At 33.0% G+C, this 25439-nt stretch overlaps 2 protein-coding genes across 3 annotated transcripts; one reads left to right on the forward strand and one right to left on the reverse strand.

The window, feature by feature from the left end:
- The first annotated feature begins 4186 nt into the window (after window positions 1-4186).
- On the forward strand, window positions 4187-8141 carry LOC7485190 (uncharacterized). Its single transcript, XM_002318294.4, has 3 exons — window positions 4187-4469; window positions 6067-6177; window positions 7591-8141. The coding sequence occupies exons 1-3, from the start codon at window positions 4353-4355 to the stop codon at window positions 7855-7857; spliced, it is 495 nt and encodes a 164-aa protein (XP_002318330.2). The 5' UTR covers window positions 4187-4352; the 3' UTR covers window positions 7858-8141.
- A 639-nt stretch (window positions 8142-8780) lies between these two features.
- Window positions 8781-23413, reverse strand: LOC7454025 (probable cyclic nucleotide-gated ion channel 20, chloroplastic). Of its 2 annotated transcripts, XM_002317685.4 has the most exons (13): window positions 23166-23413; window positions 21285-21768; window positions 18827-19018; window positions 18297-18395; window positions 17611-17748; window positions 16415-16663; window positions 15767-16039; window positions 13955-14100; window positions 12983-13060; window positions 12362-12491; window positions 11869-12115; window positions 11562-11724; window positions 8781-9118 (listed from the first exon to the last, which is right to left on the reverse strand). In XM_002317685.4, the coding sequence occupies exons 2-13, from the start codon at window positions 21750-21752 to the stop codon at window positions 8992-8994; spliced, it is 2310 nt and encodes a 769-aa protein (XP_002317721.2). In that variant the 5' UTR covers window positions 21753-21768; window positions 23166-23413; the 3' UTR covers window positions 8781-8991. The 2 variants fall into 2 exon arrangements, with proteins under 2 accessions (XP_002317721.2, XP_024438099.2); XM_024582331.2 differs by lacking the exons at window positions 21285-21768; window positions 23166-23413 and adding an exon at window positions 19472-19628.
- Window positions 23414-25439: the final 2026 nt, after the last annotated feature.

The raw sequence follows: 25439 nt of genomic DNA on the forward strand, positions 1-25439 counted from the left end.
ATTAATCTCACGCAAAACATGACAAAGATAATTAAGAGTTTAATTAATTGTGAGAAGAAACGAGATGTCAAAATAAAAAATTCATAAAATTTCCAGAGTCTAATAGATTGCTTATCATAGAAACATAATCAAATTCAAATTCAAAGAAAAAAAATCATCCCTATAAGATAATTCTAAAGCTTTAATTATATAAGCAATTCAGCCTCATTAATTTGTATTCTTAATTAATTCCCTAAATTGAGCAAAGAAAAAACCCACTGTAATCATGAAAAACCCCACCAATTCGGCATTCAAATTGTTGCACATGCATGCCCTGATCATGCACTTGAAAAGTTTTATCATAACCACAACTGGATCATATATATCTTCCATGATTAATGAGCAATACAAGGACTGATTACAACTTTTATAAAAAAAAAGTCTCATTAAATATAGATCTAGAACTTAATTATAAATGTTGATAAAAATATGCTGAGGATTTATCCATGGATACTGTTAATTATTATAGTATGAAGGATAGTTAAACAAATTAAGAAAGGATATTTGATTGTAATTAACAAATGTAATGGTTGGTTAATCACGCGATATTGCTAGCTAAAACATTGTTCAAAAACTTCTAGCTAGTAAGCTATATATATATATATATATAGTAATTAAACCCTAATAAAAAGGCCAACAATTAACCTCTGATTTTCACAAATAAATTAGTTTCACTGCTTTCTTGAAACTATATATTTGGTTATTTCAAAGATATCAATAACATAATGTTGGATGTATTATTGAATTGTTTCAAATTGAAAGTGAAATATTTCCATCTTTTAATCATTTTGCGTTGATCATATATATAACACTACATAACTGTGTAGCCTTTTCTCTCAATTTTTCTTGCAACATTCTTGAATTTATCTCTACACCATTAAAGCTTCTTGCGATATAAGTATGATTAAGTATATATATAGTATTGTGGTGTTGTGTGCTTTTCAATTAAAAATACATTAAAATGATATATTTTTTTATTTTTGATATCTTCACATCAAATTCATCCAAAAACATATTAAAAAACATCATGTTAATATCTTTTCAGATAAAAAGCAGTTTAAAAAGTATTTTGAAAAAAAAAAAACAAACTCTCATTAAATATATGATATTATTAAAACGTACGTGTTGAATTTTTTTAATTTAGACAAAGAGACTCAAACTTTTTACTCGATGTTGCGTGGCAATATAACATTCAATAGTAGCAACCATAAAATACAGATTTTTTTTGCATTGACATTAAAGATGATAAACCATTTCAATAACTCATCGCAACTTAGTCATAATAGCTAATAAATTAACACAATGTAGCCTTTAAGCAATGGGGAAGCGGTTGTTGGCTTGTATCTATAGCTCCATTGCTTATTCAATTCTAACGTCATTGAAGGTTCATATATATCATTTTTATTACTTGAGATGTAATGGTGAAATATCAAACAAATCCGACAATTTTTTCTTCATTATATACATATTGAAGATCATAGCTTTCATTTTAATTTGTTGAAGAACAGTATATATATATATATACACTGTATATCTTCATCATTTAAAGAAGGTTTTCGGTTTAATGGATAGACTATACTGCAAATTAAGCTAACTCTTTGGAGGGTTATTAAAATGATCTTCGAAACCCTAAATATAAAACCATGTTCATGTATATTGAACTATATAAATTCGGCCCTTATTGAAAAACCCAACATGTTGACTTATTCTCAGTACTGTGACGACGGATGGAGTAACCTAGCCGTGGCAAAGTCGATAGAGCTAACCTAACTAGCTACTGGGCATAATGCTTTCTAACTGTATCACTTAAATACCCTAACAAATTAAATGGACCATTCATATGGTGTTTTTAATTTGATAATTAATTCCTCACCATCTTTCAGCTATATTAAATTTGATTGCCTTGCCAAATCTTATACATATGGCCTTAACTAAATACACGGCTGGGTGGACAAGCACGAAAAACCGCGTCTGAAACTAAAGTTTGTCTCAATTTCCTCACCAGCAGAACGGCCTGAAGTAGCCATTGAATTAATACCGGCATCGATCGACAAGGTAGAAGATTTAACTGTTCATAACAATCTGCTCACGTGATTCAGAAGATGATGATGAGCTTTGGTTTTGGTGGTGTTTCTTCACAGCTTCACGTAGTTATAACTACTCCATGCCCATGCATTTACATGCACGAGCTAACAAGATTTGATAGCTTTAAAACATCTGCAATGGCAGTATTGTGCCTATCCATTTCCAGATTCTTTATATCTTTTCCATAAAGGAAGGGCTGTACTGTGGGCCAAGCTTATGGAGCCTGCATCGCTTTGTTCAAGCAAGACTAGTAATTTCTTGAGTCATGTACACATAATATAATATTAATTAGTATTTTTATACGTGAGAACAAATTAATCCTAGTTTAATGTAGGGACTGAGATGTAGTGACTGAAGTTTAGAACATCTTTAGTAATGATCATGTAATAAAGCAGAGCTGGTTGCACCAATTACCCACATAACTAAAATATTTTTTTTTAATTTTCTAATTTTTGTTGATTGAGTCCTGGTAGAAAGATGAAATTAAAAGAATTACTATCGCTCACACTCTCTGAATCTCTCTATATCTTCCTCTCTCTCAATCTGCCCTGCCCTCCAAGCTCTTTGCTGCCTCTTTGAATCTCTCAGTCTCTTTGTCTCTTCAGAAATCAAACCCAGCAGCGATTGATGATGGGTTGATCAATGAGTTTTGTTTATTCTTCAAGTTGGTGATACAGAATTTTCTCTAATTTCGATGTGTCTGCTGCTTATGCAAAGAGTAATTTATGAGCACCTAATTCAACTGTACAAAGGTTGAATATTTTATGTTCTGGAAGGTCAAAAAAAAAAAAAACAAAACTCCTTGAATTAGTACTTTTTACGGGCCTTGGGTGGAAGGGTTTTTTTTACGCTCGAAAGTTAATTATATTAAAGAATAATATAAATTATATTTTAAGATTTTATCTAATAATTTAAGTTATTAGGTTGAGATGGTTCTTTGATATGGTATCAGAGCCTTGTTGACCAAACAGTCACGAGTTCGAATATCACCATCTGTATTTATTTGATAAAAATTAAACACAAGGTAAAGTGAACATATGCAAGTTTCAAGACCAAAGGGCTTTCACTTGAGAGAATATGTTAGAAAATAATATAAATCATATCCTGGGATCTCACCTAATAATTTAAATTATTGAATTGAAATATTTTTTTAACAAATTATACAATATAAACTGAGTAGAAATCACATGCTTACTATTTTCTCTGGGTTTTTTTTTTTAATCAAGGATTTAGTAATAAGGGATGAGACTTGTTTTTTTGCTTTCTGAGAAAATTACTTGATGTTGCGTCTGTAGTTAATTTGAAAGGTTCGGTAACGTAAGCTAGCCCTTTTATCGTTGACTAATGGGGATTATTGGGAATTGAGAATGTGATAATTGTTTTTTTTAAAATACAATAAAATAATATATATTTTTTTTATTTTTAAAAAATTATTTTTAATATTAATACATTTAAATAATCTAAAAATATTAAAAAAATTAATTTGAAGTATAAATAAATAATCTTTTCAAAAAATATTTTTTATTTTTTAAAAATTATTTTTAATATCAACATATTAAAAAAATCTAAAAAATTAAAAAAAAAACTCTAATTTTTTTAAAAATATATTTTTAAAATACAAAAACAAATAAAGACTAATTCTGCTGGGCTTTGCTTAATACTTAATAGATTCATCGGATTCCTCTAGAAAATCCTCTCCCAGGGCACCTGTGCATTTGAGCTGACTAGTGTAAATGAGTTTAATATGCGAGGAGGGAAAGGCATGTCACTACAAGGCACGGTCGGTTTGATCCGGTTTTTTATATAATTAACTGAATTAAAAATAATTAGTTTAAACTGATTTAGTTCGGTTGATTTTAAATTAAAAAAAAAAAGATTTGATTATTTTTTGAAGTCATCAGACTGGTCCATTAACCCAGATCCAGGAAAAAAAAAATCATAATAACTGGATACTTACAAGGCTAAGTATAATCCAGGCCCATTGGTCCCTGAGCTTGATAAACTTGGACCCAGCTGTTAATAGTCAATACCCATGGGCCGTGATCATTCATGGAAAAAAGCAAGTGCTTTGAATCCTTCTTCCATTACCCAGATCGAAATTGATGGGTTTGAGAAGTGAATCAGAATCTGGAAGTGACTGGCTTTGTATTAATTGATGAACAAGGTGTGATTGTTGCAGATTTGTTGATGCAAGTGGAGAGTTTGTAGCTGAATTATATATAAAGAAGATGAAGAAGTTGTTGGATTTTGGAAGAAGAGCCCTTTTCTATATCAGGGTTCTTTCGGGTTACGAAGAACGGAAAATCCGAAATCATCGATTACAACTTGAGCAGCGTCTCCGTCAGGTACTAGGTTTCTATTATGTTTTTAGATTTATTTCTGTCCTAAACGTTTTATTTTTGCTTAACTGTAGTGAATTCCACCTACTGCAATCCCCATGAGTAGCATATAATAATAATTGTTCTTGCATTTTAAACAACGGTGAATTTTTTCAAGCATTTTGGTAAAGATGATGGTGTGCAATCTGTTTTAGGGTTGTAAAAGATGCAAAATCCTTGCTTGGATGATTCACATATTTCCAGGTGTAGCCTAAAATCGTTGGAAGTGTAGGCTTCAATTGGTGGAATAGTTTTACGGAGATGTATTTGATTGTTAGATGAGTGTCTATCTTCATGTAATATGAAGTGTTTTTGGTATTTTGCAACACTATGATGGTGCTAGTTGTAGAGCTGTATGCTGGACCTACAAGAGAATGTCTTACGAATCAATGGTTATGCTCCAATTCATGTGAAATAATTGTTTGATGATGGTAAAACAAGTGCAGGAGTGTGTGTTTGTGTGTGTGATGTTGACAAGCAGGACCTTCAGCATGTTGTATCTCATTACTTGTTTAGTTGAGACTAGGCTTGGTTAAGTTTGATTACGCTGATAGACTATATCTCCTTTGCACTTTTAAGTTCCTCCGGTTCTTTGCTCGATAAACCTTTTCATTTTGAGGACTTCTAAACCATGGCAAAGGTGTATTTGTAATACTTTTCTGGTATTGATCTTTCTCCTTGATGTTGTTTTTGGCCTTTATTTTACTTCTTATCATTGGTACCAACAAGATGAATAAAAAGCTTCTACTTTTAGATAGCTTTGGTAGAAATTGATGATGGTGGTGAAACTGAATGGACTAAGTGAGCTATTATGATAGCTTAGAATAACAATTTAAAACTGAAGACCCCCAACAGAGTTCAGGTCGTTCTTTATTTTCCTCTAAATCTCTGCTGCTTATTTCTTTGCATTATGTACATTATGTTTGTTTATGATTAATAGAACCTGCAATAGATTGAGGAACTGAGTCACAAGCTAATAGAAAAGGATTTTATATTCTTTTGACGGTAAGGTCTTTTCAATTGTATAAGCATCCCCTTACATTGAATTATTGAAATACTTCTATTGCTCCTATAGGCATGCTTTTGAACTAGACCTGATCTACGAGTAAAAGAGCATTGGAGGAGTTAAATGTTACAAAAGCACAACAAACAGGAGAATTCAACCATGCCAACTTTTAGTGTGCTTCAATCTATATATGAGTGAAGGAATAGTAATTTAAATTTCCCAATGGCCAATAAAGTTTATGATTTCAACCAAGGCAACTAAATGCAAATCTGAACTCCTGATGTTGTGAGTAGACAATTAAGATCTTCCTTCACAGCAGTATTTTATAATCTGATAATCCTGTTTAAGCAAAGTTTTATTGGTTTGTTTACATCTTGACTCAAATTTCATATATCATAAACTTCTTTTTTATTATTTTTCTGTTTGCTCTTTTCTATTCTTGCCATCTCACATTTTATCTTTCCGAGTATATGTATATTGTCCTCACCTATTGTTCTGAAACCCCGATCATTTGCTTCCACATTATATTCCATCTTAATGAGATCTCTCTCTGTACAGGCACAAGAAAGAAAGGAAGCCTTGAGAAAGATCCCTGAGCAGTTCATATTATCAGAGGTTCGTCGTATGGTTGAGGAAATGCAAAATTTGAACAAGAAGATAGATGAAATTGTAAGTAATGAGATTTTAGATGCATTTATCTTATTTTACTGAACTGTTGGTTCTCTTTAGATTATTTTTGTGAATTCTGTATTACAATGTTGATCTCATTGTCAATATCATGAACAATCCCACAAACTAGTTGCCTGTATTTTATGTATCTTGAGTTTCCTTATAGAGAAAAAGTTTAAGCATTAAGGCTTGTTGAGAAATTTCTAGGTTTGATCTGCTACCAGACAACGTATGATATTTATGTGTAGTTCTGTAGTAAGTTTATGCTTATTTATGACTATCTTTACTCACAATTTATTATTGACCTACATGCTTTTAGGTAAGTGATGATCTCATTTTGGGAAGTATACCTGTGAGAAAACATGAACAGATTGGAGTAATGTGCTAACACGCCTGAACAATGGATAAGTCTTTTCATATAAAACTTGATGTTTTGGACTCCTGGGTTCTTAATTTTGGTGAAGGGAGATTGTGTGTGGATACAATCAATGCCCGAGCAGATAGCAAGAGGGACTAGGAATAGGTGTGGGATGAAGTGGGTGATCCTAGTAAGCTGGAATGCATGTGGTAGTTAAGGATGGGAATTCATAGTGTGATATGTGTGAAACATTGTCCAATGAAAGACAAGATATGAGTGGGGTGAGGTTTCCAAAAGGGAAGTAGTCAAGGAATGTTGATGGGTGTGATTTTCAAGGAAGAGATTTTTAGTGAAATGTAGCAATGTTGAGTTAGAGGGATAAATTAAGGGTAAAAAGAATCCCTCCCTGTTGCATATGTTTCATACCATTAATATGTACTTCTCCTACTCCCATTCTTTTTCCTAGTTCACATTCTTTTGATTCTTACATTGCTTGTACACAAAAGTACTTCATCGTTCATCTCTTAGATAGTGTTCGGATACTGTCGGGATAAAAGAGACAGAAATTGTGAAGACAAAGAGGACATGTCTCCTGTATTTCCTGTTTTGAAAGTATATAAATTCACTCGAATATTTTCTCAATGACAGATTTATTTTATATTTCTGTCTTTGTTCCTTCAATCAAACATATTTTTATCTCTTTTGTGTATATCATTTACGTCCTGAGACACTAACCAAATGCAACCTTCAAGAGTCCTTATTTTTACAACGCCTCAATTCTACTTTTAACATTTTGAGAGGTGTATCTATGGACTTTTATCTCAAAATGAAAGCTAGCTCTTTTTACCTATTTATTTTTGCCAGGTCATATTCCTGATGCTTTTTACATCATGTCGCTTTTCAATAATCATTTTCACTGTTGCTTTTCAATGATCATTTTCACTTGTTTGAACCTAAAGTTAAAACTTATGTTTTTGTCCCCTCATCACCCTGCCAGGTGGCGTTTCTAAGTCTGATTCTATCCAAGGTTGGAATAACGTCCTACTGATGTGCAGGAGGCCACATTTGATGATTACTTTAAGCCGATCAATAAGCAAGCTGAGATTATAATGAAGACACAACTTGAAGGAGAGGAGAATTCAATGAAGGATATGATGAAGGCTATGCAAACACGGGCTTTGCTTGAGAAATATGAAGCAGAAAGAAAAGCAAATGTGAATGATGCAGATGCAGAAAGAAAAGCAAATGTGAATGATGCAGATGCAAGTCAAAGTAACCAGGAGACGGAACCCACCACCAAGCAGCACGCACAGATAAGATGACTAGATCTGGTTTTTGTAAATGCGTCTCTCTCCTTCCTTTGGTGATAATTTTTGGATGTGCTCATGAGTTTTGATACAATCACGTAAACCAACGTAAACCACCCTGACAGTCTGAATAATTGAGCCAGCATTTTATGACTTCTAGTTATCCTTACTGTACTTGGAATACATAGCAATGATAGGTGTTGCTACAAGAATGATTGTTGTGATTGATTTGCGTCTTGGGACAAAGGATTGCGCTACAAATGATTGCAATGTGATGAATATTATTAGTTATGGACAAAGGGTGTTGCTATTGCCTCTCCAAATTTTACTTTTTATTATTATTGAACTGATAGAATTGCTCCCATATAGACAAGTAGACTATGAGGTATTTATTTTAGATTTGATGTCTTGACTAAAGCCAAAAACAATTGCTTTGCTACTCTGTCTAAGCTAAAGTGAAACAACTACTTAGATTCTCCTTTTCTTTCCCATCTAAACACCCACACCAGAGTCTCCATCAGTTCTTGTCTTTGATTCATCAACATTCTCGCAATTTCCATGTTGATTATTGTCAATGATAACTCGTGCCCAGATTTCTTAACCAAGTTTTTCTTTTGTGAAAGTTTTCTTACCAAGTTGTCTTCATGAAAGATAGAGGACCCAAATCAAAACCGCTGCCTTGTTTGGTTTGAGATTTGTCTAATCATATATGTAATTGAGTCAGATTCTCAACAAGCCTTTATTTTTATTATTCTTTTTATAAAAAATATTTGCTTTTGATTTTATGAAATGTGGACTAGGTTTGATAACGGCAAGTTACCCGGGTATAGATCGGTCTATATTTTTTTAAATCACAAGTTTGTTGAATGATCAAATCATAAACTAGAAAACCCCCAGCAACCTAAGCATGTTGACTGCAGGTTGAATACGAGGACATCTTTCTACAAGAAAAATAAAAATTTTAATAATATGGTTTCTAATACATTCATAACTCTGTTCCTATTGTTTCCTAATTCATATGTTGCCTTCAATTTTCATGGAAATGTTTTACCTTTAAGTACATCACGAAAATATTTAATTTTATTCTATTATATGCTAACCATATACATACATACATACCTATATATATATTAAAAGATACAAGAATATCTAAACCCTCGAGTTTGAAGAATGGTTTGATTGAGAGCTCTTGCTATGCTTCAGACGTTTCTGCCGATATCTCCAGGCAACTTGAATGAGGGTAGCAGCACGGGCTCTCCAGTATGGAGATTGATACCTGTCAGTCAGACAGAACGCAAAACAAAGTCTGAATGAACAGCAGAAACCACTTGCTGTTTTAAGAGTTCTTTTCGCAACCATTGTTTTAAAAACAAATCTTCCCCCCCTGAAGTCTTAACTCGAAGCAAAATCATATTTATTCAATTTTTTACTCGAAATAAATCTTTGATTATTACACAAAAGTCATGACAGGTAACTTTAGAATCTAGACTCTAATGCTGCTGGAACTTTAGAACCTTGGCTGATAAGTTAATCTGACAGTGATCCTAGCATGAAGATACATGATCAAGGCTGTGATTGTAGAACCATAACACCTTCACTGAAAGTTGAAGCCAGTACCATAAGCACTTTCCCTGCTTTAATTTCGTGATTATTCTTTGATGTTTGATTGAGTCTTCTTTACAGGGAAAGGCGGCCTATTTATTTCATTCATGTTCATATATTTTTAACCCACACACCCTCTTAATAAAGAAGGTGTTTACAAAACCTAAATCAGCAGCCAAATTACAGAAAATACTAAAAGATAAGACATCAGACTTTTATTATGTTCTAGACATAAAATACTGTGAATTATAATAGTGTAAATATGTTTTTATCCTTGCCGAAAAAACTAAGTAGGCCTACATTTGGGGGTACAATTGTCCTTTCCAGATGATATACTAGTTATTGCAAAATTAATTGAGGACAAAATGATTTGGACATGTTTTTTTGTTACAGTGTAATGATTATTTTGCCATTAAAAACAAAAAAAGAAACTAAGCCTTTTGGTGAGGGGCTCGTCTTTTTTTTTTTTTAAGTAAACAGTTAATTTATGGTCATACCCTTAGAAGAGAGAAAATTAACATGACCAAAAGGGCTTTTCCGTCTTTTTTATTTTTAAAACAGTAAAATGACAAAATTACTATTAGATTCCAAAAAAACTAAGCTTGTTTGCAAGGATGTTTTCGTCCTTTTAATATGGTTTTGTTGTACTTCTCAAGTGAGATCAAGAGTAATTGGCTATTTTAATATACACAAATTATTATTTAAATTCAGAAGTAGCTGGCACATGCTAGCAAGTGAGCACTGCATGCGCAAAATTGCACCGAACACTACCTTTCAGGGCAGCGTTCAATATGTCTCATCATCCCTATCATGATGGTGAGGCGTGTGTTCGCAGCCGTCACACGGAGGAGCTACGATCGCAAGTTTATTTCTCTCTCCTCCTAGAAAACTGTGTTGGCCATCGCAAAAAAAAAAAAAATCTAGCTATTTGTTTGTTAAGTTAAATTAGATCCTCATTCTTTTGATTGCAATATATTTGGTCTTAAATCATTTATTGAGTTAATTTGTTTTTTCAATTTCATCCCTTGACACTTGATTTTTATATCACATTAGTCCATATTTTTTTTTTTCAATTTCATCCCTCCATCTTTTGATTTTTTTATTAAAGCTAGTTTTCATCTCAATTAAACTCTTCAATCCCTCTAATTAATGTTTTTTTCTCACCCTTGTTTTTTTAATCCTTTTATGTAATTAATTTCTTTTCTTGATTTTATCTTTCAACATTTAATTTGTTAGAAATTAAGCTTCGTACAATCTTATTATTCTGCATTAGTTTATTTTTTAATATTAGTTTTGTGATTATCTTCAAGTTTTTTCTATGAGTTTATCCCGATCTTATGATTTAGGTTACAATTTTTTCATGCCTTTTTTTACTAGAAGCTTTTATTAGTTTTGTTTTTATTTTATTTTTCAAGGCATTATTCTAATTCATCTATAATTATTTTTATACAAATTAAGTTTATTTTTTTAAATAAAAAATGATCATTTTTAAATTATATTGTTGAAGTGTTCGGCGTTGCGTAATATTTTTTATAGTGTTTGTTTATTCAGTCAGTTTCATATGTGTTTATCTTTTAAGTCATAGGTTTTTTAGGGTGTGAATTTATCTTTTATTTATTTAAATAAATAAATTTAGTAATCACAATCAGATGCATATCTCATTTTATATTATGAAATATTTTGATCTTACTTGTATGGGCTTTTCAATTTACACTTTAAATTTTTTTATGTAAAAAAACACATTGAAGCAACTTACATACCCAGTATTTTTTGAGAAAAAAAATTATAACCCGCAACAAAACGCGGGTTAAATGGCTAGTCAAACTCTAAATCAACATCCCTTTTCTCATTCTTGTTTCTAAGTTTGTACACCAATGCATACTAACATGAAATTTTCTCCAATAAATGCATTTTTGTCATAAAGCATCTCTAAGATAAGCTCATCTACATTCTCCCAAAACAAAGAAGGAAGAAGAAGATATTATCTTTCAAGAGCATGCACAAGCCTCAAAGATGTTATAATCAACATGCATGCAGTGCTTTCCTTGTAACAAAGTCGAACTGCTAAACTTATTAAACATGCATGCAAAAAATATATGTAAAGGCATCGAAATAACCTTATGGCTCCTTGGACGAGTGGATGGCGCAAGTTTCTTGCAAAAACGCTGGTGACTTCTTGAAGGTCTGCGGCACTGAGTGAAAATGCTTCTACATTTGTTAGGCACCTTACTGTCCTGCTACTAATCAAACGCTGTCCAGGAGTTTTGATTCTCCTTCCATCTGCGGTAAGAACCAAAATTCCATGCTCATGCTCTAATGGTGTTTACAGACGCCGACTACTGGAAGTTTGGCTTCCGAATAACTTAAAATGGTCTATAAAGAACTGAAATAGAATTCAATTTACTCTTAAGAATCATCATATACCTTTGGACACTGAGCTATGCTCAAGAAACCATGTGAGAAGTTCCTCACCACAAACATTCCCTTCGCATAAGGCTACTACAGTGCCATCATGACCGATGCTTTCCAATTTTCCTCGCACAATAAAAACCATCTTCTCAACCAGTCCACCAACATAAAAAATCTCACTTCCCTTGATGTATATTTTTTGTTTTAATTTCTCACGGACAGCATCTAAGACATGGTCATCCATCAGGTTAAAAATCCAAACCTACACAATTTTGCAGATAAATGCATGGCAGGTTAGTCCAAAGTTTATGATTATGAAATCAGAAAGTCTATTTAGACACAAAAAAAAACTTGTCTTGCTCCTTTCTGGAGACAAACTGTTGAGTTTGATTGCAACCCTCAGCCAAATCAACTCAACAAGTTATCAGCACTAAGGATCAGAAGGAATCAATGAGTATGAAGTACATAGCAAATCAATTTTATTGCCTTGGGATGTTTTATATCTTACTTTCCTGACAAGTTCGAAGAGATGCCTTCTTATATCCCTCTGAAGGTCTTCCGGCAAATTCTCCATAAGCATTCCCTCATTTACACCTCTAGTAGCAGCCCAATGATACCGTTCAGCTTCTAACACTCTCCTACATGACAACAATTTTATAAGTTATGAGATCCATATAACATATGCCAAAGAATGCGACCATGCAAAGAAGTAAATTCTTACAAGTGCACAAGAAAAATAATAGGAATATTATAGATGGAAATGCAAGGAAGCAATAAAAGGGTATAGCAATAAGCATGACATAAATGAAAGAATATTTGCTTTGACACAGCAAAATGGTCCAGGAGGAAAAATATCACGAATTACATTTCACTGAGCGAGGTTTGATGGAGATAACAAGGATTTCTTTATTTAAGTATGCAACTGTTTCACTCATTGCACACTCCAATCATAAAGCCTCGAAAGTGTATGGAATTTCATTACATTTCATCACAATATCCATCATGTCAAGAAATATACAGTTGAAGTGCGCGCGCTGTGTGCGTGTGTGATAGGGAGAGAGGAGTTTACCCAAAAACAAAAAGGGTAGAAAGAGAGAGAGATGAGAAGTTAAAAGAATATACAGCAGACCTTCTTAGTTCTTGTGGCAACCGCCGATGTCTCATCCACTGCTCAACGTCACGTCGTCTTAATGACATTTCTGACCTCCTAGAAGGGAGAACAGTGAACAGTTAATAAATAATGATTAGTCAAGCAGATGGCATTCTAATCTACTTGCAAATACCAAACTAGGAATAGAAAACTAATTGGCGAATATGAATTGCATCATAAGCCGCCACATCAAAATTGGCATGGAGGTTTTTTTAAATTTTCTTCTCAAGATGTAAATATTATAGACATCTATCTCATTTCTCACCCATCACTTTTGTCTTTGGAGATTTAAATCAAAACAGTGTATTCCAGTAATGATGAACTTGTTAGAACAACAACAATTTAACAGCAGTAGCAGATGACAAGGCAGGAAGAAATAAAGAAGAATACCAGAAGAAAGAAATTGACAGGAAAAGCTGCTATAGTTAGATAGTATAGGCAAGCTTTTAACGCGTCAAAATAAAGTTGTAACAGAGTTAGTTGGAAATCAGTTAGTTAGTTAAAGAATCGATACAAATAAGAACAATGCTGTAAATGAATGATCATTTTGGAAAATGAATACAATTTCTGCATTACAAAACTTCTCTATTGAGAGTTGGTGTTCAGCAGTGAAGTTATTTTGGTGCTGGTTAATAATCCTACCTCTGGTTATTTTGAAAGAAACCCTCACTATATAAAGAGTATATAAAATTTGGGAGAGATAGTGATGAAAAATATCTTTAAATCTGAACGCAGGATAGTCACTACTTCGTCAAGCACAGCCTGCAAATTTCTTCCTCGGTCATTTAACATGCACACTCTAGTCTAGGCCATCCATGCTTTCAAATAAGAACACTATTGAAATGGATGCACAATAATAACGTTTTCAAAAAAAAAAAAAAAAATCAAGTCATTATGGACATCTGAAGTCCTTTGGGTGACATTTAAGAGGATAAATTTAATAAATTATACCTCCGACCAAGAGATTGGAGAAAGTTCTGGATGTTTCCTATGAGAAAAGCAAAGAGCAAGAGACCAAGTCCAATGATTGCCATGGTAAAGAGGACTTCCCAAACAAAATAGCTCGGTACTTGGTTTCCAGCAAGAGTACTGATTTGCTTCACAAAATAAAAAATATAATATTAAGTCAGCAGAAAAACAGTTTAACTTGCACCAATATTGACACAATTATAAGATCAAATAGGTGTGTTACATGAAATGAAAGAGTTATTGAGAAGTAGCCCAAGAAATCAAAGGTTTCAAGATAACAAGGATTAATATAAACCTAGTTTTGTAAACTCAAGCAACATCACCAAATGAAAAAGGAGGCGTTCTTAGCTTAGGTTAGAGAAGTGCATCAAAAGTGATTGATTACACCCATAGTTTCCACAAGCTAACCCGCACTCCGTCGCAGGTCTAATATTTTTTTTTTCAATAAAAATAAATTGAATACACGTTATTTTTAATTTAAAAAAAAAAACAATATTGAACGATGAAATCTAAAAATAAAATAAGATAAAAAAAAGATATTGACCCACGTTAACTTTTCAAACACGTAACCCGGGTCACTAGACCAGAAGCACTATACACGAAAAAACCACAAAGCTCAATCCCCAACAAATCAAACAATAAAGGATGAAATCAAGAAAAAAAATCGATTACACAAAAGGATCTAAAATAAATAAATAAAATAGTAATTAAAGGAATTAGGGTAAAAATAAAAAATAAATTTGAAGGCAACTATAAATTTTCGATTAGAGGGTTAAATTAAAAAGAAAAATAACTTTAACAAAAAAAAAATAAGAACCAAACTGGAAAAATAATATACTATAAACTTTGATTAAATGATAAAATTAAAAACCAATAAGAGTTTTACAAAAGGAACAAGAAAAAAAAATAGAAATCAAAAGAATAAAGATCAGGTTGAAAAAAATAATATATGACAAATTAAAATTTAAAGACTAAATTGAAAACAAATAAAAATTTTACAGAAGAGTGAAGAAAAAAATCAAAAGAATAAGGACTAGAATTGAAATATCAATAACAAGGAGGATCAACATATAATTTTCAGGGGATGAGTGAGAAAAGAAGGAGGGGAAACCTCATCGACGACCAACCGACCAACCACTGCTAACACGAAACGCACTAAAAGAAAGAGAACGTGGTGGCGTATCCAACGACACGACAGAAGGGCAAGCATTTTTTACCACCAGGAGGCAACGCACGTGCCGCCCTAAGGGCTCGAGCACCTCCCACACACTAGCGTGTGAACAATACGCGCCAGCAGCTTTTTTGAATTTAAAATTATTTAATCATCTTAAAATATATCAAATTGTACTCCATGGTTCTGGAATTAACAAAAACAATATGTGCAAAGACTAAAAATCCCCTGGATTAAAGGGTAAAGATATTTTTTTACTATATTTAAAAAAATAAAGAGTTCAATACCCTTTGTCAATAGTATTAATTTTTTTTATTTGGAGGCTGAAAAGGTCATTTTACTGTTACTAAAAAAGAGGAAAGGTCACTTATACCATCAGTCAAATCTGTAATGATTAATGAACCATGTGAAAAGACTAAACTAAGCCTTTGGTTTTTTCTTTGAAGGGATAAGAAGTCTATCGTGGTTTAAAGTTTTAGTTAATTACACAAGAGATGGAAAATTATGATTAGAGGAAGTATTTAAGTGGCAAGCTTATTACTTGCTATGGAGAGAATTTCCAATTACATCATAATAGCTTAGGAAAAAGAAAAAAATGATGTAAGATAACATTACTCACATACCTGGAATCCCCAAAACAATGAATATATGTATCTGATGATGATATTTTTTCCGGTGAGGTTGACTGCTTTGGTATAGATTCCATAATCAAAACCATTTGGCGGACCACCCGTTTGAAAACAATTACTTGCATTAGGATTCTGTGTCCAGTTAGCCCAGTTTAGATGAGACCCGTATTCTTCATTAGCATTCCCGCTTCCACAATCTATAAATTCCATGCACTCGTCTCGAAAACTAGTATAATGGCAGGCATCACGGAGACATTGATTAACCCTCTGTTAAAAGAGTGGTAGAGTCATTTGAGTACTATCACTATCGCATCAGAATACAGAACTAGTTTCGGATTTCGCTCAGCCAAAAGGAGAAAGAAAGCAATATGCCGAAAAAGAAAATGATCCATGCAATGATAATTTGACAAGAAAAGGAAATGTTATGCTAGTAAACCAAAATATTCCTTTCAATCTATCATTGCTTCAGAGGCTAAGAACTAGAGATTGAATATTATGAGGACATCGAGGGTGAGAACTCTGGAAAAAATGTATATGCATCTCTGGATACTAGAGATCCAGAATAGTAACAGACTTCATAATAGCTTCTGGATATTCAAAAGGATAAGAAAATGTTTGAGAAATAAAGCTCAACACACTCACCTGCAACCCAAAGAGATACCAACATGACCCAACGATGTGACCAGACAGTATATAGGTGAAAAGATTTATAAAGAAGTTTGCCAATGCTGTCTCAAATATGAAGCCACTTGGAGACTGACCAATGAGAAGAGGAGTAAACCTCCACAGCCTTGGAATGTACTGGACAAGAACAGCTGCCCGTAGAAGATTTTTGGCATTATTTGCTCCAGAGATTCCCAATCCCTTTGGTAGGACTACTAATATAATGATCTGCACGTGATTACCAAGAATATGGTATTAGATTCCAGTGCTAATTTATTAGACATAATTTACTGAATCTGGAAGATTACAATGTAAATTCCATGGAAACCATACAAGCAATCACATTATTTCATTTTCAGCATATGTGACAACAAATTCAGAATACTGAATAGTTAACACTTCCATCAACCTCCAGCTTCTAACTCGAGTCTGTCACTCTAGTTAACCATGAAGCCCTCCACACATGAATTCTTGTTTATTTTTCTTGTTAATTGCCATTTAATATTTTCCTAAAAATAGTCGCACTAATGTATGTCTAGTTCTACTCACACAACTCGCTTAGTTTTGCAATTTATTGTGATGTGATTTATAACAACATCATGGATAGTCAGCTTCGAAAGTGGTTATCCAGATACTCTCCAAATCTCATTGTAGGAAAGAAAGATGGCACCTACATGTATATGGCCAACAGTGAGATTAGGAGAGTGTTCATGGAGTCAATCATGAAGTGACTATCATAGCATTGCTCATTAGATGCTGCAGCATTTGACACTTCACATTCGTTATCACTCCACCATTTTCAGGTTCTTACCAAGTCTTCATTTCAAATTGACGACATTATTTATCCTCCCAATATTAGGCAATCATACTCAGTGACGTGCTTCATTTCAAATTGATGACATTATTTATCCTCCCCATATTAGGCAATCATACTCGGTGACGTGCTTAATGACCCTAAGACCCAGTGCTGTCCCTGTGCCCGCCAGAATCCAAATTCATGTAATGACAAGCAATTAATTTCCACGTCCTCAGCCAGGTTCAGAACTTGACGTTTAGATGCTTGTTATTTAAACATAAGAATATAGATACGACATGTTGTGTTGAATGTTTTGTTGAATCCTAAGTAAAATTTATAAGGTCAATAGTTACCATGCTAGACAGAATGAATCACTAACCTGCGGGAGTGGTAATACTGCAAATAAGTCAATAAAGAAACATCCTCGAAGGTAGTGCTTAGCAATTTTCTTTGGATGGTCAACTAACTCTCCAGCACCAACCACTCTAGATTCAGGAGCAACATAAGCTAACCTAAACTGCAGAAAATAAATAAGAGTATTAATGAATCAATACTTGCTAAGAATAGTTTTCATATATCAGTCAAAGCTGGACTTTAAAAGAGCTTCAAGACAGAAGCAACGGAATTTGACAATCATACTTCAATAATTAAAGGAGCACAGAGACAAGCTCATCATTGTTTATAGGAGCTATTTTCATCACTGGGGTCATTTTATATGCCATCAAGGGCTTCTTCACCTTTAAATTTTAATCTCAAGTGTCATAAAAAGTTCTATGATCCTAGAAAGAAAGTTTTTGGCTAAAATTTCACATGATCTTTTTAGCTTTAACTGTGTCAAGTGGTGTGTTACTTTTGAATTTATGGTTGAAGTTACTACAAAGCCTACGATAAGTGATCTCTAAGTTCTAAATAAAAAGATTGACATCAGTACTAATGGAGATGACAGGTCTAACAGCAGCTAAAAAGAAAGAAAGATAATCAGATTAATGTAAGGAGCTAATGACAGGTCTAACAGCAGCTAGAAAGAAAGAAAGATAATCAGATTAATGTAAGGAGCTAGTGTACCTGAAGAAGTATGTTCAGTAAGTAGATGAGATCAGTCAAACTCCTAAAAACCACAATTGTTTTAGCCAATGGCCAGTCAATAACTATGCAATTGTTTTCCTGCAACCAAAAATGAAAATAATGTAATTCCAAAAAAATACAAGCTAAAGTGTGAACTGAGGAGAATATCATATGAAATGCCTAAATAATAAAGCATTGAAGTCAAAAACAGATGAAGTATCTTAGCAATAACAGCAGCTTTTGAGCAATTATTATGGAAGTTCTTTTCAAATAGTTGTCTGTGGAATCTGTAAGTTCTATACAATCCAAGTAAAATCACGATCAGACAAAGACCTCATCATGGACCCTCTCAGCAATAGAATATCCATGATTAGAACACAGAAAATTGAAAGCCCTAAAACTTAACAAAACTGCTTAAAAGTTGCTAAAATCATGGTTTCAGAGCTATATGTAACTGCATAATCTGTGAACAGTACTATTTAACACCACTCTAGCTATAAATTCTGGAACTATAAGCAAGCTAAACATACCTGTTGCACCCATAGGAGGAAGAAAAACAAGGGATCGACGAAAATTGCCACCAAGCACGAAATGACAAAAAATTTGTTCCACTTCTGAACCACTTGAGTATGAGGATTCATAACTCTAGGAATATACAAGTTTATAACATCATTGAATCTCCTTGCCCAACCTTTAGCATCTCCATAGAGAACACTACGAAACTGCAAGAAGCACAAAAGCAGAAAGCTGGTGAACACATTGAGGCAGGTCCATAAAATTAATATAATATATAATAATCAAGACATGGGACAACATTATAAAGTAAAGCTATGATCTAGTAATGGTTCAACACTGTTTATAAGCCAATCACAGGATACTGAATATTGTTTCCTACTCGTAGAATTAGAGAAGATACACAATTTGCCTGCAGTTGGAATGTAATTTTTTTGCAGGTAGATGCTGAAGATTTTATTTTATTTTAAGCCCATGTAACCGAGAAAGATTATTGAAAGAGCACACACAACTTTTCTCTCCGACGCATTCCCACAAGTAAAACACTGCTTCTTGATCTGGTTTGAAACTAGGCAACCCCTTCCATAAAGTTCTTACAAATCTACTTGGAGAAAAAATAGGTTTGCCTAGCTTCCTAAGTTAATCATGGCATAGGAACTTACCAAAAAACTAAACAAACCCGGAAACATAGACATCAAAGCTAATCATCACCAGCTAAGGTCAAATTTTGTGAATGCATCAACTCATCATCTTCACCATATGCATATAAGCTGTCAAAATCTCCAAAACAAAACGAAACTATTCTCTTAAAAGCTATGATAAAAATATAATAAATCTTGAACTTTGAAAAGCCAAAAGGTGAACTAGTGTTTCTTCTTCCTCCACCAAATTCCTCCTCCTTGAACCATGGTTTTCCCCTCCATCATGCCATAGTCATTAAAACCAACCAACAGAATGTCAAAGATCAGACCTTGAGCTTCTGCTGCCACACATTTATGCCGTGGAAGAATTTAACTGATTACCAGGGTAAATTTTGCAAACAAATTCATGCAAATGAACATTCCAAAAGACCACAAGAACTTAATGGTTCCCAAACAGTTAAGGCTACATCCAAAGAAGAATGCAATCAGATGAATTTCAGATAAGCACATAGATAATTTCCAATTCAATACAAAAAGAGAATATGAAATTCAACAACTTCCCAGCCAACAAAATAAGTCTATAGTGAACCATCATTATTAGGTATTATAAAGTTCCGTACCCACAGAGCATACGCAACTGGAGCTCATAAACCAAATCCCCCTCAGATAAATACAAGTTTAGTACTCCACAACCAATACCTAACTATATATACTTAAATCACAGTCCTCGATATAACATTTTTCCTTTTCAATTAGCTCAATTAAAAGAAAATATTGCTAAAAATAAGAGGAAACTGGGACACAATATCTCTGATGACATATAACACCTTTCAACCATAAAGAATATGAACATTACCCACACTGGATCTGCACAACCTCTATTACCACCGCTTTTTCCTTCATGAAAGCATCAAAAATTATTATCATAATCCCATTCCACCACTTTGTCACCGCCAAAAAGAACGGCCTCGATAGTATGGACCAATCACCATTACAACTTTTATTTTAACTTGTGAGATTTATCACATCATGAATTCACAAGATTTCATCTTTTCACCAAGTGCAACCACTTTGGGATAGCATGTCAAGGAAATGAGAAGCCTTTTGCAAGATTTTTATTTCTAATCCCACTAAGCAACTAGGCATCACTTTCAAAGAGATGGCAATGAAATGATGGCCTGTTGTGAAAAAACTGCAGCAACTATTGATAAACATTGCAATAGGAGAGAAACCAGAAAGAAGACAAGATTTAACGTGGTTTGGCAATGTCTCTACATCCACAGGAGTGAGGAATTTTTATTTTTTACTATGTCAAAATAGGGTTACATGGTATATATTTATAGTAGATCCTAAACCGTCCAAGGAAACCTAGCTACCTAAGGAATCCTAATCGTTCAAGGAGTATTAATAATTTTTACCCTTGTACCTTACCACAAGGGCATTGCCCTCGCAACCACCAACCAACTAATTGTCTCTAGCAACAAAACATTAAATAAATCCTAGAGAGGCAGATGTCGTCATTCCGCTCCAGCATCTGCCTATAAGCCACAAACTACAACATGACCCACACTCGCTATGTTGATAACAATAGAAGTCATCATGAAACCAAACTAGTGATGGAGAAAATCCTAGTTTTATGATAGAATTACTCAACAAAAGTGACCAAGTAAAAATATATGCAACAAAATAGCCATTTATGGCTGGAGTCTTAATCATAATCCATATAGAAACCGGTTCCTCCTGTTTGAATAATGAAGGGCAACAAGAAGTAGCAGTAAAAATCCAGGATATCATAACAGCAACTCCAATTTTTTCTATTAGAACAAAAGCATACCCTGGAATCTTTGGAATGGATTAACGATGGGCATGTTGTGCAGTAAGGATCATTGCACATCCCTAGTTGCCCAGACCTCATTAAGTGGGCATTTGTAGTAGTATACATGTCATCCCAGTCATTCGGATCCATTCCTTTAAAAGATAGATATCTTTCTGGCTTGGGTTCCACCTTTTTGTGAGCTGTTACACCATGATTTGCCAGGAATAGGTTTTCAGTGTTACGGTTGATATATAAAGGACCGCTCATTTGTACCAGTGGAGCTTTTCTTTCACTACGCAGTGGACCAGTATAGCCAACAAGATTGGTTTCAAAACCATATGACTCCATGGAATTCACAGGAATAGAAATTGATGCACTTTGAGTCCTGGAAAGAAATGGCGAAAATCGAGAATCCACCTCTTCATCCACTAACTTTGGATGAGTGTCTGACAGCATTGCTACATCATCTTTTTCATGGTCAGCCATTTCTTATTAATAGGGCCTACAAAAGGAACAGAAAATGAAGACAATATTCAATACACATAGATGCATGTCCAATTACATACATGAAGAAACACATTGAATATTTTTATTCACAAGAGCAGGAACCCATAGGCGGGAGAAGAAAAATAAGAAATGCAGGCGAAACACCAGTTGCTCCTATGCTCGTAATGATTTGATGAATTCATGAGATCAATAAATCATTCTTAATAAATAAAAAAAGCTCATTCGGGCCAAACATGTTCGAGCATAAAAATTCTAGTTTAGTTTAGTTCCCATGGTTTTAACCTTTGGTGAAGTCGTTCAGCTTACTGAAGTAAAGCTCAAAAGGTTACATTTAACCAATGGAGTACTTACCATATTGCAGTGGTTCTAGCTACTACCACTTGATCTATCAAAAACTTCCAACTGAATTTATTTCTTAATGCAAATGTATCAAAAATTGCAACGGTTCTAGCTACTAGCACTTGATGTCTCACTTAACAATCACCACCATCAAGCAATTTATCTTCGGGATACTTAAATTTTCCTGCGCATTTGAGAGATTAATCTCTATACCGCAACTTCCCTGGAATGGTTAAGACCTTTACAAGCAACGTTAGGGAAGTTTTCAGCACTCAAGCCATCCAATGATTATTTTTGCTCCACAACTCATGATAAGCGTCAACCTTATTGACTAATTTTATACTTTCGTTATGTCACTCAATCTTGAATAAACCAAGTGACCATCCTATTGATAATCTGCAGCTGATTACTTCTTAAATCCTAACTTCACCAAGCATTTTACACAGATAGCTGATTCTATGTTGTGTAAAAACATCATTAACCAAAAGGACTTCTAGCAGACTCTATAGTTCTTACGTTGTAAGCAAAAAACTTAAAGACCTAGTTCAACATAGCATTACTGTAATAGTTATAAACCCAACCTGGCGGATCAACCTGGCCCAGAGCTTAGCCTAGGCAGGTTGTACTTGGAACCGTTTTTTTTTTATTTGTAAAAAAAGAAGGCTTAAAAAAAAACGCATGAAACAACGTTGCTTCAAGAGGTTTTAAGGAAAATCATAGCTTGGATGATCCGCCAACCCGTGCCTCAGGCCCGGTAAACCCTGGCTTTCGTCTTATAACTATGATTATTACTGTTAGCATTTTGATTAGAAAGCTCATGACAAAGCAGAGCATGACAATTCACAAATTTATTAGCTAGTTTTACACATTGATGCATTTAGATGAGACTGCCCGTATATGACAAGAACAGATACCCAATTTGACTTTAAAAGAACAAAATCATTCATGAACAGCAAAGGGTGTTAAACTTTTAAGCTAAATTGATGAAACCCACTTAAGAACTCACTACACAAAAACAAAAACAAGAAAAAAAAGTAAAAAAAACGCACAAACCTGCTGTAACTTAGAAGCAAAGAAAACCAAACTGCATCATCTAGCAACGAGCAGAGCAATTCAAGCTTGAAAGAGCAGTACAGAAAGAGAGAAAGAGAGAGAATTCTATGAGATTTTGGAAGAGACAGTGAAGACTTTAGTTTAGTCTTGCGTTAAGGGGAGAGGGATGACTTTTGGTCCACTGGCTTGCCTTAGTAGCGCATTGTACAAGGCATAGTAAGAACAGACAAGAATTTAATGAACGTTCCCACCTTAACAATGATACTTTACTCTCTCTATCTTATTCGTTGGCATGTGTCATGCCAGATTGCCAGTTATTACCTGTCAACTACTTACGACTTGTTCTTAGTTGACTCTTTAGTAAAATAATAATCGTTCACATTGGCTTTGCCGTCAGTCAGCATTGGCGGGTACCATCTTCTCATCCTCTACCATGGGGAGGGTTTATCTCTCTCTTAAGTTTCTTCAAATATTGTGAAATTTGAAGAAGGTAGTAGCTACTGTATTGGCGGATACTATCTTCTTGTATAGTTTTTGGATTGTGGTTTATCTATATTTTTTTAAGAAAATATTTTTAATTTTTTTTATATTTTATTATTTTTGAATGTATTGATGTTAATAATAAATTTTAAAAAATAAAAAAATATATTATTTTAAATGAGAAGCGTAGATTAAATTAAAATTTATTTGTAAAAGTTAAGAATTTTAACTTCTGATTTAATCAAAATTTTACCTCAATTTTGTAACAAAATCTTGATATAAGTTAAAACTTATTTCTATAAGTTATAAATAAAAATGAATATAACTAAAATGGTTTTGTAGAAACCATACCAAACAAAAACCTAAAAATATGTAGTTGAGAATTCAAGCTTGATCATCAAAATACTTTTTAAATTATTTTTTATTATAAAAAAATTAAAATAATTATTTTTAAGATGAATTTGATAGTTTTGATGTGTTGAAATTAAAAATATAAAAAATAATATTTTAATATATTTTTAATTCAAAAATATTTTTAAAAATTATTATTCTTCACAGTTAAAAAAAAAACTCGAAGCCAAAAATAAAAAGCCACAAAATGAATTTTTTTGGATTTTAATTATATTATAATATAAAAGCATTTTAACAGTAGATATCATCAAACACGTTCAAGATTGTGTAAGGAGAATAACTCTAAAAAGTAGCTTAATTAGTTAAATTTTGAATTTGCTCTTCAATAATCATGAGTTTGAATTTTTTCAGGGTTACTGGAGATTTATATAGTTATTAATTTTAAAATTTATAAAATTAATTAAAATATGCACAACATGATTCGAACATTCAAATTAATAATAATAATAAAAAATAGCAATTCAAGATATCAAGCATTCTTGTGTTTGGTACGCTAAGAAATCTTGAGTTTCTAAAAATCTCGAATGCTCTAGCACATTCGATTGGGCAGGAAACATGATTCCTCTCGTAGAGAATTTGAGATGTCATGATATATAGTTTTTTTTTTTAAAAAAAAATCAAATACTCTCATATTTTATATTAAACTAACTACAATACCTTTTTTTTATTAATAACAATGCAAATACTTTCAGTAACTAGTTCATAGGAACTTGTTAGGAATTTATTTTTGGACACTTAATGTATATTTTGATGAGTTTAATCTAATACCAAGATTATTAAAAGTATATTACGTAATTTATCACTACATATATTAATTTATTTGATAGTTCTTATTTTATAAAATTAAACATACTATTATATTCATTTAATCTCTTAGTTTTATGTACATGTAAAAGTGTCAATATTACACAATAAAAATGCATTACTAATAGTAAAAAAACAAATAGAATCATGAGAGGTAGCTAACTAGTCAGATTTTAAGTTTGTTCTTTAATAATCACAAGTTCGAGTTCTTTTAAGATCACTAGAAACTTACATGGTCGTTAATTTTAAGGCATATAGAATTGGTCGAAGTGCACACAAGTTGAAACATCCATGTTAATCTAAAAAAAATATATTACATTTTTATTAACTATATTCTCAACAATTACATCTAAAAAAATGAAAGTTTATATAGAGACATGTTTATTATTTTTTACATATAATGAATTTGATTTTCTCTTTTCTACTCTTTTTTATTTTAAAAAATAAATAAATTCAGTAAAATAACTAACACGATAGCCATAATTATTTAGACAGAAATATTTTCCCAAAAGACGACATACCAAACACCCTCAAAATCCAGCACCCTCGCCCAAATTGGGTTAAGAGAACAAGAAAGCC

The sequence above is a fragment of the Populus trichocarpa genome, chromosome 12, assembly GCF_000002775.5.
Source record: "Populus trichocarpa isolate Nisqually-1 chromosome 12, P.trichocarpa_v4.1, whole genome shotgun sequence".
In the NCBI taxonomy this organism is placed as follows: Eukaryota; Viridiplantae; Streptophyta; class Magnoliopsida; order Malpighiales; family Salicaceae; genus Populus; species Populus trichocarpa.